The following is a 14,807-nucleotide window of genomic DNA, read 5'->3' as shown; positions in this document are numbered from 1 at the left end:
ATGTCATCATTGTGCCACAAAATTGCAGTAAAGGAGACACCTATCTGAGCATAGGATATGCTAGCATATTTTTTTTTTTGCAAGATTTAACATAAATGCATAAATTTTAAAATATTGTTGAACTACTAACAACTTTGAATGCTTTATGAAGGATAGCATTGCCACAATTCATATGGAATTTCCATATCAATATGATTCACTATCCTACCCTAATAAATTATAACTAAAGTGCTTTTTTATGGAATTAGGACATCACTTACTTAACATCTCTAAATACCGAGAGTAGTAATAGTTTCAGTGACTGTCTTTCTTTTGTCACTTGAAACTACAGGTGGATGTGTAAGAAATAGAATGATGTATTGACTTGAAAATCTGTTACAATTTTTGGAGTAAAAGTTTAAAAATACTAGGCCTACTGCCTTAAATAATATTTTTCTTTCAGACTATGTACTATATGTAGCTCTACTGGATATAATTACCTCCATCAGCACTAATATATGACTTACATGAAACTAACCTGGAAAATAAAACTGGAAGGTTCCCCAGTCCCTTCCTATCTCTTATATCTTATTTATAGTTTCTGTAGGATAGATTTCTTAGAACTTTAAAAAAATAATTAATGTAGAAATTAGAGCTGTTCAAATAGCTCATTATTTGCTTCAGTAAAATACATGCAGGAGGGAGGATGCTTTTAGACCAGCCTCTACTTTCTTTAGGATAAATTACATTATATTTCCTATTACCTTTTTTTAATTCTTAATTTAAAAAAAATTAAATATGAAGAAACAAGATTGTAGGAAGATATAGGAAGAATTTATGAACAGTGGGTAGCAACTCTGATACAGCTTCCTTCTGTACTGCATGTTACTGGAACTAGAAATGTATGTGTAGGAGATAAAAGTGTTGGTTTCAGATCTTCACTTTGGTTCAGAGCAGACACTTGAAACTGTCCTCTCACATCTCAGGACAATTCCCTATTTGCAGTGTTATAGACATGATGGGATGAGCATTTCTGCATCTCTGAAGTTCTCTGCTTCACAGAATTATTGAGCTAGTCATTAAGACATGCATTTGAGTCTTATCGTGTAGCATGTTGAGTGGGATTCACATCTTGAGTGGGAGATTGTTGAATTCCTTTTTAAAGAAGCTAAGAGAAAATATATAAATTATTAATTTCTGAAAAGTTGAAATTACCCATTCTAGTGTTTTCAAAATTGTTGCTTTTTCGTTTGAACCGCACTGAGGAATTTTGATAAATAGATGATTCCCTCAAAAAATAGGTAAAATCACCATGGTAACCATCACTGGCACCACAGCAAACTTTTGCTTAATTGCTGGGATGCTCCCATTTTGGCTCAGTATTCACTTTCATCTGAAAGAAGCATGATGAACAGTCCAAACTGATCTCTCATTAGTGTTTAGGCTATCAGTTAATGCTGCTAATTTTCAATGTGTGAAATGAGAAAATATACTTAGGTGTTGAAAATGTTGTTGTTGTTACTACCATTGTTCTAAATCATTCATACTGAGTTTCATAATACTGAGTGTGTTTTATGAAAGTGTATTTTACTTCACAGTATGGAAATATGTATGAATGGGTTAAATAATGAGTTGTTTACATTGATGTTGCTCTTTCCAGTTAAGGGGATCAGATTCTCACTGTGTTGTGGATCTTTAATTTTTCTGGGAATTTGTGTGACGGCAAAATTAAATTAAGAGACTGAAAGTAGTAGCCCAGGAAAAGGAATGTGAATTTATATCATAGCTCAGATGGTATTGGAGGTTTGCAGTGGCTCTACTGCCTAGACAGGAATATAATTTGATTAAGGATGAGGGAGAGTGGTGGGCAGGTAGAAAGAAAAATAGAAAGTGTTTTTCTTTCTCCTTCAGGGCCTCACTTCGGAATGAAAAATTTAATGATCATTAGGAAGAGGAAAGTTGTGTCATCATCTAGTGCTTACACTGTTATGCCCAGGTTTTTTGCAGGCATTGAATTCATATTTTAATTCCAAATCAGCTGCCCTTCCAGTGCAGAATATCTCATTTCTCATCTCACTCTGAACCCAGGACTCTAATTTGACAAACAACTCTTGGCCCATGCAATAAATGAAAATACTCTGTATTTCCAAAACTCCAGGCGTCTATAGAAACAACGCTGTTTGTGAATTGCTAACAGTCATGAGTTACTCATTTTATTTATGGTAAAGAAGCTCATCTTTATGAGAATAATAAGTATTTTCACAGGAATGACAAGAACACTTATCCTTGTTGGGTTAGAACTAGACAGCAAGTTGTAACATGCTCGCTAATAAAGTGCACCAAAGTAGAACCACATTTTATAAACCACTCTCTATCAATTGATCAAACACTACATCTAGCCCTTGTCTCTCCATATCATGAATTTTTATTTTCCTGTTTCTGTATTCCAGATTTTTCATTGCATTTGTCTGTAGGTAAAATGAAATTCTACAACTACAATATGTAATTAGGAAGGAAATCTCGTACTGCATGTACTAGTTCACACCCAGCTGAAACTTACAAGTCTATAAGGTTTATTCAAGATGTTTCATAGTTTCCAAATTCCCAATGCCTGCCACGAGTACTACTTGTAAAATATGGTATTCCTGATGTACAACATTGTTTCCTCTAGTTGGCTATGTGTAGTTGCAGAATAGTAAAAGTTTTGACAAAATCAGACAAATTGTTGATGATCTTATTGTAAAAATGCTGTTTTCTAAAGCATTTAATCCTTTTTTTAGATCCATCAGATATTGAAGGAAATATGGAATCTGCTACAGTGATCGATTTAATTCCATGGATGGAGTATGAATTCCGGATAATTGCAACAAACACTTTGGGAACAGGAGAACCCAGTATGCCATCACAGAGGATTAGAACTGAAGGCGCTCGTACGTAAACAGAAAATATCAAGTTCTTTTAATGTGTTTCCTAATTTTCACATTTTTATTAATTAGTTTTTTAGTTTTGTTTTTTATTTGAAAAAATCACTTCATAGGATTCAAGTCCAGAGAATATGTTTTCAGCTACCCATTACTGTAGATTTTATTAAGCAAATATCAAACTGTCCACAGCATCAAAGCAGACAGCAAAGAAACATCATGATATGGCAAATATGTCTCCATTACTGAAACAGAATCATACTGTGTCTTTCAGAGATCCCTCACTGTATCTGTCAGTCAGACTGTGTGTGTATGAATGCATGCACATGTTTGGGACCAAGGTACAAGACTTCAGAAAAAACACGCATGTGTTTAAAAAGTGAAATCTCCATTTGCCATTTGGTTTGTATTCTAACTAGAGAGTACATGATAGGATGTGTGTTATACTGGATAATGCCAATTTTCTGTGATTGAAGGTTTGGTCTTGTGTCTTCTTACTCCGTGTCAAAGATGTGACAGTATCCAACACAACATACACCCTTATCAGTCTAATTGCTCAGTGTTAGTAACTCAGAGCATATTTAAGGATATACTCTAGGCTCAGGCACATCCTTTTTAAAATGAATTCTCCAAAATGAGGAATTAGGTGTTATTATTCAAGATAATACATTCTGGTTTGACTGTACAAAGGAGATAACAGCAATGTTCTAGGAGGTAATGTATCACTACAAAAAGAGCATATCCAAAAAATCCTGTATACCACATACTAGTACACGTGTGCAATCTAGATATATTTATCATTGTTGTCCTAGGACTTGAGATTTGAAACTAAAAACGAAAAACCAAAGCATAAAAGTTAACTTTTGCAATTACACAGATACAGAGAGAAATAATGCTTATGGATGGAATAGGGATAATGTCCTGCAATTTGCAGTGTGCCACATTCATGGCATTTCTTATAGTCTCCCCCAAAATGGCATATCCTTCAGTTTTGTAGTAGGATGCAAAGCTTTTGGAAGAGGTAGTCTCTTTAGTCTGTTGTCTGATTCCCCAGGCACAGCACCACTGTCACCTCTGACAGAGTGTGAGACATCTTTTGGGAAACAAAGCAAAATGTTCATGTAATCTTACTAGGCATCAGTCAGCAATTCTTACCATGCCAAAATTGGGTATAAATCAGTTACAGTTTGCAGAACAACTGCACTCAAGTTTGTTTTCTGCCAGAAGCTGGAATTTGTAATGAGCAATAGTAGGATTAGGGTTGCTCTGTCAATGTCAAGGGTACTACAGAAGGAGTATGCACAACTGCATGTGCATTTTCATGTAAATCTGAAAAAGGTAAATAACAAACAATCCATGTCCACGCATTGTAGTTATTTTTAACATTTTTTCTGTGTTAAACAGCATCAAACAGCGCTGTATCGTTGTTTTACTGTATGGATGACAAATAATGTCTTTTAAACTCAAAAGTCTTTAGCATCTTTCAATTTTGAAGTCTCTCATCTTGTAGATAACTGTAATTTCAGTAATTTTTATTAGAATGCTAAGAATGTGTGCTATGATTTCTGTTTTTAATGGTATCTGCTTGCTTCATCAATAACATTTCACAGTAATTTCTTGAAATTCAATGGATGAAGGTCTGTTTCAATGTATTTTAGCTTCTGCATGCATTAGAATAGTTGTCTAAGTATAGGTGTCTGAATTAGTAACCTGGTCTTAATGGGGAGAGAAACCTGGATTTAATGGCTGAGAGAATGAGGAAGATTCTCTTGATAAGAGTGATTTGTAAGACATTAAACAGTCTTTTTTTCTCTTCTTTGGCAGCCTGTGTATCTTCTTCAGCTACTTAAACATTCTAGCAACCCTCTGCTTCTAACTTAACACTAAAACTATTTACTTAAAATAGGTAGGGTGACTTCAAGGTCAAGTAATAAATTCAAGTAATAAATTCAAGCTTCCTCTCAAATTGTTATATGTGCACTTAGTCTCATACTCCATTAATTTGTTTTCTGGAAGGCCAGAAATAAATAGCACAAACCATGAACTGAATGCTAATTTCAATTTGAAATTTATTGTTACATATTTTTATCCTTTCTGAAAACATTCATTCTGCTCTGCTTTGTGTTCCTCCTCAGAGAAGGCCTCAGCAAACATCTTACTTACATAATACAAGAGCACTTAGGAACTATCCCATTATTACCTTATGACATTCACTGACTAGTGGAGAAAATGCCTAATCCTGTAAGAATTTTTAACACAAAGAACATGTTAATGTAGAAAGGGCATGTAGCTAATGCATGCACACCTGAGCCATATTTAAGGTACTGTAGGTAGGCTATCATTTCCTAAGTTGCTGTGATGTTTTCTTTATTCTCAGCATTGAGTGGCGGCAAATAAATACACAAACACCATCGAGCATAGCATCGCAGTCAGTGCAAAGAGTCTTAAGAAATGAGAAGATAGGAAAGATTTGTAGTGGAGTCCTTGAGAGTATCCTGCTTTGCTGCTCAGCTGTGCGCTAATGATAGATCAAGAGGTCTTATTTCATTAGCCAGAATATCAGTGGAAAATGCAATTAGTAAATTACTAAGTGTTGTGCCAGCTTTGCTTATGTACATCTACCCATTCTGAGCATGCCAATCAAGAAGACATGTGCCACTAGTCTAGAACAAGATTAGGATACCAGTGTTTCAAAGATAGATCCATGGGTTTAACCTTACACATGGCGAGTAAATCAACTGAAGTAGATGGAACTGATCACCGTGTGTTAAGGTAATTACAGGTGCAAGTCCTGTGTGCCTGAGCCCTTGGCATACCAGTATTGAGGAAGCACAAGAACAATGCACAGTGCTTCTCTTAAGACCTATGAGAAACTTTCCATTCCTGAATATTCAGTTAAATATTTGTAGACAATATGGTGAAAAAGAAGAATGATTGCTAACTATGGTTAGAACTGGCATGTTTCCTGAAGCAGTAGCTATACATTAGTCTTGGCAAGACCACAGCAATTACAGACTATCATTATTTTAATTGTATGTGCCACGTGTGCTCATTGGCCTTGCTCGCAAAAAGAAAAGTAAATAATGATCATTTTACTGACTGCATACTTTGGATTAATTTTTCTTGTCTCTTCTATTTCACTAGCTCCTAATGTGGCTCCGTCTGATGTTGGAGGAGGGGGTGGAAGCAATCGAGAGCTGACAATAACATGGATGGTACGTATTGCACTTGTGGAACAGCACAAAACATAAACTTCCTTGTGTCCAATCTCGCTCCTCCTGAAACCCATGGATGGTTTGTCACTGGGTCTTGTGAGAGCAGGATTTGTACATGATATATAGGTTTTCAGACTTTTCTCATAAAAAATACATAAAAAGGAATGAGGAAGACAATACATTAGCTGTTTATGTATTGGCGTTTTTAAAATACGATCTAAAACATTCTAAAACAAAGAGATCGAAACAGATACTGACTATGATAATGCATTGATGTGACTGCATTTGAAAATTCTGCATATTGTATTTTTCTTCAAGGCTTTTTTAAAGTTACAATGTGAATAGCATGCAGAATTGCTTACTACAACAAAAAGTATAACATATATATAGCATAATTATGACTTTAATGGGCTGTGCACAGATTAACAGGCTTTATTTTAAAACAAGAAAATATATAACCATTCTGTGAACTAGCCTGTCATAAATATTAACTGGAGTTTTAAGGAAATTCTTGTATATTGACATTTTATAAGTTTCATTTTATGCTAACATGACTGGTAAAACAAAGCAATGTTGCCTCATACCACAATTTAGCCATTCATTGATACCCACATTCTGACAACGTTCTTTTCCTCCAAGCCATTAATTTTGCTTTAATGATTATGTATTAAGAAAAAGAAAGAACAGATAAGGGAAAAAGGTAGCGTTAATCTCAAAAATAGTGGAATAAAATTTTTTAACAATTACGGTGTTAACAAAAAAGCTTTTCAGTAATCAAAGTATTTTTTTTAAAAAAGTCTATTATATATACCTATATACATAAATACTGTCTTTATTCTGGTATTGAAGCAATTTTTTTTACAATTAACCTATACCGTGGGAGAAAAAAAAAACAACAAAGGAGAAGGGAAAAGCAACACCAAAATAAGAGTAAAGCAAAACCAAGCACAGGAAAGTATAAGGATTTATAAGCAAAGTTGTTGTGTAGGCAAAAGTAGCATGGAAGAGAGAACTGAAGTCTTCTGCAGTATATTTGGGAAAGCTAAGGAGGAGAAATAAAATTTATAAAAAGGCCTATCGGATTCATGTCAGAACCTCTCAGTATTCAGCAAAAACAGAGTTACAGCAGCATTATGTCTAGCAAAGAAAGATGGTTGAATGTTATGCTTGAAAAAATTACCAGGTTTGTTTTGCTGTTAACCTCTCTTCACTGACATAAGGCTATGAGGCACATAAGGCACATTACACCATTTGTGTCTTTTGGGGAATAGTTTGTTTCATATGAAGCAGATTATTTACCTCTATGAAGAAGGCTTTTTCATATACAAAATAATGTAAAGATGTCATAATTCCAACAGCAACTTTGTTATTGTTGCATAGGGATCTCCTTATAAATGTACAAATTTTAATCTGTATGCACGTGAATTCTTTTTATGTCATATCTCTATGATCTTGTTGGTCATATCTCTTTGCGAAAGTTCTCAAGTATGACACAGAAACAGGCAGCCATATGTTTGAGCTAACAGATTTGGGCTTTCCTGGTTTTTGGGGTGGATTTTGGTTTGGTTTGGGGGTTTTTTTGTAGTTTGGTTTTTGTTTGCTGTGTTTTTGTTTGGTTGGTTTTGTTGTTTTTTTTTAAATTCAGTTTAGAATATTTATTCAGTCTGACTAAGTATTTTAGCAATGAAGAAAAGCTTTATAAGTTTCCAAAAAAAGAAGGTCCACAGTTCTGTTAAAATATATTGAAAATGTTATTTCTTAGTTCCACTAACAATAGGTTAAGAAGTATATGTGTCCTAATGGGCTTGATTCTGTTTCTGTTTATTTTTGAAGAGCAGAAGAACACATGCAATGGAGACTTGCAAAAGACTTGGATTATTTTATTATTTCTCCACAAGTGCTGTCTTACAAAAACTTCATCAAAGTACAGAGCTACTTCTTGCATTGCATGTAAAGACCAATATCATGGCATTTTCAATATAGTGAAAACTTGGCTGTGACCAAACTGAAAAAAGAAAATTGTAACCAGAAGAATATTAACTAACACAAGACAGTATTTCCTGTACACCCAAGTAGATTTATATTCTCATTTTTTCTCTTAAATAATGTCATGCTTTTCACATCTGTTCCAAGTAACTCATTTAGTCAGACAAAGTAAGCATGGCTATAAGTATTTTTTTTCCAAGAATCTTCAATAGTATGTCTGGCAAGTGTTTTTGAACAGAGGCTTTAGATTTACGGAGCCTGTCTGACAGACAAAAATATGACTATCTGTAAGGCTAAGATAAAGATGTATATTGATTCTCACAAATGTGCTGACATTTGCATACGCTATTTTAAATAGTCCTTAATTAAGAAGAGAAGAACAAAATGTATGGCAGGTTCACATGTTGCTGCCAACCCCCTTTCAGCTTTTGCTATGATTCATAAGCCCAGGTTGAATGAGACAGCCAGAGATGCAATCAAAGCTGTTCTAAATCTTGTTTTGAAGGAAGAGCTAAGGAGAGCTAGCGTGCCCATTCTTCCTCATTTTTCCCCATTTGTCATTCCCTCTTCCATTTTGTTTTTCAAAGTTTTTAGTGGATACTACAAACTGTTCAGCTACTTACACCTACTTATTATATGCAGCCATTGGAGGACAAGCTGCTTTTAATACTTTATTTAAAACCTTCCAGAATATGTTTTAAGTGCCAGTCCTGGGTTTCTAAAGTTTGTTCTGGCTGAAAGTCATTCTGAGACTAGGGCCTCATCCAGGCTGCTTACTTTGGCATATGAGAAAGAATTATGGGTTATTTTAAGCAGCTAGATATAGTGATAGATTCAGAAGATGAGCTACACCAGAGTTTCATAAGTCGTTCCTCAGAATATCTCCACACATAGGCTGAAGTGCTGCAGTAGTGGACAAACACCTAAGGAGAACAATTACTCTCTGTGTCACTGCTCCAGGACCTTTGCCTCAAAATGAACTATTCTCTAGGAGGTTTCCATTAGGGAAAAAGGTGATGCAGGAAGTTTATTTTCCGAGGGTGCTTCCAGTCAGTCTCCAGATGAACAGATGAATGACTTGATTTTGGCCTTTTGGGTGCAGTTTCTAATACTTATGGTAAAGGCACCATGGACTGAAGAGGGATCACTGAAGGTAGAGCTTTGGTAAATGAAGTAAAACTTATTATAGCAGATTGTCTTCCATAATTTTATATTTTCCAATATTCCTAGGTATAGGAAATCAGCTACAGTTTTAAGAAATAGTTTGAATAGGTACCTTTAATGCTCATGCTGAAAGTGGGAGTCATTTCACTGAAAGATTCACCAGTTAGAAGCTATGTAGATAGTCTAATTCAGCAAATGGATCCCCTCCATCATCAGTGAAAAGTGGTAGGATGAGTCATTCTTTGCGTATGTCCATCTTTCTTCACCAGCTGTGCCAGTTGTCTAGGTGATGAACTTTGGATAAATTAAAATAATTTCAGCCAGCCACATAAATTTTCTCTTCACTCTTTCTCTTTCACAAAAATATCTATCTCCACACATATACATGGATGCAAATACTGGCTTAGTGTGTCTCTGTTACATATCCACTGTCCCTTACTCCTTTAGTCTTTTTTGCTAGCTACAACTGTTTTATTACACAATGATTCTCGGTTTCTTTCTATGGGAGGTAACATGATGTGCGTTACACTGAGTTCAGATGCGGAAAAAGGTCTTAAAATGTTTTAGTAGCAAATATGGTAATACTGCAGGTCTATTTTTGAAGGGGGTGGGGGCAAGCCACAGAAGGAAACCAGGGCAAAATTGAAGTTTAGTTCAGTGTTTGTACATTTGTATCTATACTTTCTGCATTATTTATATTCTGTTCTAGACCTCTTTGTTTAGCTGGCTACAAAAATTAATGGTTTATCTTTTGCCTTTTCAGCCTTTGTCAAGAGAATACCACTACGGCAATAACTTTGGTTATATAGTGGCTTTCAAGCCATTTGGTGAGAAAGAATGGAGAAGAGTTACAGTTACTAATCCTGAAATTGGCCGATATGTCCACAAGGATGAATCAATGCCACCTTCAACTCAGTATCAAGTAAAAGTGAAAGCTTTTAACAACAAAGGGGATGGACCTTTCAGTCTCACTGCAGTCATTTATTCAGCACAAGATGGTGAGTAAAGGTTCCGAATAAGTTTTACGCTGAAGGTCCAGATCAGCACTACCAACATCAACAGAGAGAACCTGGTGCTTGACACTGATTTGTATAGCAGCAGACACTGATTTGCATAGCAGCATACTTCTTCAGTGGGGGGGGGGGTATATTTTGCTCACACAAAACACTTGCCATTGTTCTGAATAGCCAGTTTCAGACTGCTTTATATGGTGTGCACATCACTTGGTTGTACTTGCTGTCAATGGGCAATTCAGAATGTCAGAGGCATTCAAAATTCTTCACACAGTCGCTAAAAGATTTAAGAATATAGAAAAAGGAATTCTGATCTTCATATTGGTTGCCTAAAACATTTACATCTTAATCCAGCAATGTCTCTGTGATCTTAATACACATATTTGACATATGTGTAATTTTTTTCTTCTTAACAGACCACACTAAAGCCTGTTATTCTAGTAGATCAGTATCAGAATTTAGCCCAAAATTGGGAAGGAATGATAGCTCAATTGTACCTAGTTAAATTTCCAGCATGTTTGGGGTCTAATATAAATTATCCCTGTCCCATTCAAAACCTTTTTGACATTCCACTAAAATATTTTTTTTAATTATTACTAGAATTATTTCACATACTGTCATCTTTAGAAATGAAGTTTAAATGACTTTACAAACTTAGCAGAAGAAAGTGCTAGGAGAAAGTTTACCTTAAATCAGAAGAAATATATACAACATCCTTAATTGCAAAATCATCACTCAAGTCTGTTCTAAAAAAATACAGTTAATTAATTTCTGCCAGAAACCCAAAGAATTGCTTGTATTTGTCTTTCCATAGAGCAAAATCTCCTTCACAAAGTCAACAGATATAGACCAAAGAGCCGAAGAGGGATATGATAACAGGGCCACACTCTCACACTTCTGATTCTGCTCTTTATTCTGTGTACTTTATGGAAGATTTATGTTCATGATTCCCATTAGCACTAATGGGAACTTTGCACACAAATCGGCCACACACAAAGAAAAGATAAAATAGTACTTTCAATTCTTATGATAATTCAGGGTTCAGGCTAGCAACACTTAGCTGTCTGACAAGGCTAATACGAATCTTTTTTCTCTTAAAAGTATACCTTAGGAAATAATGTTCAACAGTTGCTGCAGCAACACAAAGGTTTTTGCAATTGTATAAATGTGTTAGTATGTGGCTATGGTGTAATAAAAGCAATATCTGCCAAATAACGCTTCAATATCCATCCTTTCTCAGAGACTTGCCTATTGACAGCTGACTGATAAGCTCCCATGTATTTGTTAGGATTATACTAACCATGTCAGAGATGACAAGTGTTTGTATAGCTCTGTTAAGTTCAGGGACATGGTAGAGTCTAGTATCTCCAAAAGACAGAGGAAAAGCAAATGTGCAGTAGTGCCAGCTTCCAGCTAAAGAGGCCACTTAGGTGGCTGCTGATGTTCTAACATAGACTTTAACAAAGTCCAGACACCTGACAAAAACATTTACGCTTAAATGATGCCAGATGCAGACAGCAAAAGGAGTAGAAGCTCAGTGATCCTACTTCTTTGATTTCAAGCACAAGAGTCCAAACCTTACCAGTAGTGCTTACAGCTCCTTTGTGGAGCTGTGACCCTGACCACTGCCCATATGAAATCCAGGAACTGCAGAACAGGTTAGAAGGAATTTTTCCCATAGATGTAACAGAAGTTACTCCAAAGAGCATTCTGCAGAGTTTTCTCCTGGCATTAGGGCTTGAACAAAATCACCTCCATATCTTGTAGTGTGCTAACTGGCTGCCAGCCTGAACTTTGTATAGTTATGCTTAGGAGATAATTGTGTGATGACCACTATGTTTTCAGTGAAGAGAACATATTGAAGCCCACGATTCCTTCTCTTATTGGTGGAATTACTGAATTAGAAGATTGTATAAAAGCAACTGATGTCATCTTTCTGGCTCAGGAGACACTGCAAAATATTTATAGAATGTAAATGCTGAATAGAGATATAAATTGTTTGGAACTCATAAACAAGCATAAGGAGATGAAATATTGTCTAAACTTTATATTAGTATTGTGTCAGCAAAATCCCTGGCATTTGAAGCTTTTCAATACGAAATATTTTGGAAAATTCTGTAATTGATACGATAGAGAGGAGTCTGAAAGTGATTTGGGAGTAGATTAGATGATCTCAACTATTCCACCTGTACTTCCATACCTCTAAATCAGCAAATGATATTATTACTGTTAGACAACACAGCTTCTCAAAGGTATTAGGGAGATGTTAAGGCAATATGGTCATGCAATATTCCACACAGGTATTTATAAATATACATACATACATAAATATAGTGACAATTTTTCCACTAAGTTGTGTATTTTATAATAGATCTATGTCTGTCTAGTTATAACTGTTGGCAGCATTATTACCTTTAGTGACTGGGGAATTTCTGTGTTCCCATGTGTTCTCAGCCAAGTTCCGTGTCTGACAACTACTAGTCATACCTGCCATTGCTAGTAGTGAGTAATGATTGCTGGTAATGAGTCCACAGGTCTCTAGCTTATCTAAATTCCTGTCATTGTGAAAACAATTTTGCAATAATGTATAATTTTTTAATTAGACATTTGCATTATTAACAGTCATTGAAAGACAATTACGAAAGGTAACTTTGCATATAAGATTATTTAGTTACCTAGGATACTTTTCATGAGAGATGTAACTGATTTTTTTCTTAACATTGGCTGTTTTGATGCATAGTTGACTGGATGCCCAGTTGGAAGATTAAGTATATGAAAGCTTTCCTCAGCTAGGGCTGCCATGCCCGTCTGTTGCAACTTGTTTCAAAAGATTTGTGACAGAGAACTGCTCTTAACTTGGAAAACTCTCTTAGACGTTGCTAAGTTTATGCCTTTTTTAATTCCTTATCTTACTTAAAATGCAAGCAAGCAGTGAAATAACAGCTTCTTATAATGAAACTAGAACTTAATATTCTAGGCCCTGAATGAAAGTGTATCACATTATAATGGTCTGTGCTGTGCACTGGCTGCTGTCTAGAACTAAAAACACAAATAAAATCTACTGTGTGATGTATGCCTGATAGAAGGGTGCTTTGGATCATTTCACACTTATGTTCAAGTTTCTGTGTGCGACTGGACAGCCCTATATCTAATATCTGTGCTCATAAAAAGTTTGCATCATCATGACTAAGTGACATACATGAGTATTTGTGTGTAACTAACTTAAAAAATCTGATGTATGTAATCTGGGATCTGCTGTCCCATTTAGTAAAAGATCACTGGATGTTTCATTCTATTTACCAAAGCCTGTTTTCAGTTCACACTAATTTCATCATGGAATCTGTTGAAGCGTAAAAATTCATAATCTGAGCCAAGCAACGGGATCATTGCTTTGTTTTTATAGAGTCATTTTCCATACAGATCATCACTGGATTTGAAGTTTACTCAAGTAAAACCAGATTAAAGGCTAACACTTGGCTCACTGATACCAAGAAAATAATATAAAATACTGAAGTGAGAAGAGCCCCAGTAAGCAAGTATAACAATATCACAGGATCAGATTGGATATTTAACATATGTTTCATCTTCCAGCTCCAACTGAAATACCTACAGATGTGAGTGTAAAAGTTTTGTCATCTTCTGAAATGTCTGTTTCTTGGCACCATGTTTCTGATAAATCTGTGGAAGGATATCAGGTGAGTTTAGAGGTGATACTGTATATCTTCTTATTAATTTCATTTCCGTAGTTAAATCCAAGAATAATTTCTACTTTAGCATTCTGTCTCTTAGGTTTCTTTAGTTGGTGTTTTCTGTGCAGATTTTGCGTTCTGAGAAGCAGATTATTTTTGGTGTTATGTACTTCATTACTAAAACATATTAAGAAATGTGTGTTCTCACTGTTCAACTGGTATAGGGTATCATTATTTCATAAAAGAATCTTGTCTATGTTATGTAATTGAATGCCTATCTCTAACTTCTCAAAACATATTGAAATTAAATTCTGGGTGTAATTGTCAACACATACATAAAATTGAAAATAAATGATGGCCCACTTAAATTATCAGCAGTTATTAATATATTTCACCCACAAACCCTATAGTAAGTGGGACTACATGACAAGTGCCCGGAATCCAGTATATAACATAGACACCGCTGTTGTGCAAGACAGTAATGTTTTCTTCATTGTTTTTATTCTCCACATAAAAAAGGGCTTCAGGGCATGTTTATATGGTCCATCTAAGTGGTACTACTGGTAAAAATTGTTCTTGTCCTTCTACAGAGATGACAACTGCAGGGTAGGTGCAACCAGAAATGGCCATGTAGTACTCCAGCAGGAAGGTCTTAACATCATCCATACACAGTGGATGCTGAAAAACTCTGTAGTGTAAAGCCTGCTTACTTTGGCTGCACTCCAGAATAGGGGTTTGGGTCTTAGTTTTGTTAGTGACTTGCTTTGTGATTCAAGTTGTCGGCTACTTGGTATCTTCTGTGTTCCAAAATGAGCACATACAAACGAGGAGTAACCTCAT

At 35.4% G+C, this 14,807-nt stretch overlaps 1 protein-coding gene across 1 annotated transcript in view; it reads left to right on the top strand.

Annotated features, from left to right (window-relative positions):
* CNTN1 (contactin 1) overlaps positions 1–14,807 on the top strand; it is a 228,760-nt gene that overhangs the window by 194,907 nt on the left and 19,046 nt on the right. The window contains exons 17-20 of the mRNA XM_064655893.1: positions 2,760–2,909; positions 6,045–6,115; positions 10,029–10,263; positions 13,870–13,973. Of these exons, the coding sequence (XP_064511963.1) occupies positions 2,760–2,909; positions 6,045–6,115; positions 10,029–10,263; positions 13,870–13,973 (560 nt within the window). The remainder of the gene's footprint in view (positions 1–2,759; positions 2,910–6,044; positions 6,116–10,028; positions 10,264–13,869; positions 13,974–14,807) is intronic.

Source organism: Pseudopipra pipra, chromosome 5 (assembly GCF_036250125.1).
Source record: "Pseudopipra pipra isolate bDixPip1 chromosome 5, bDixPip1.hap1, whole genome shotgun sequence".
NCBI lineage: Eukaryota > Metazoa > Chordata > Aves > Passeriformes > Pipridae > Pseudopipra > Pseudopipra pipra.
The sequence above is the reverse complement of the archived record's forward strand: the minus strand, read 5'-3'. Positions and strand labels throughout refer to the sequence as shown.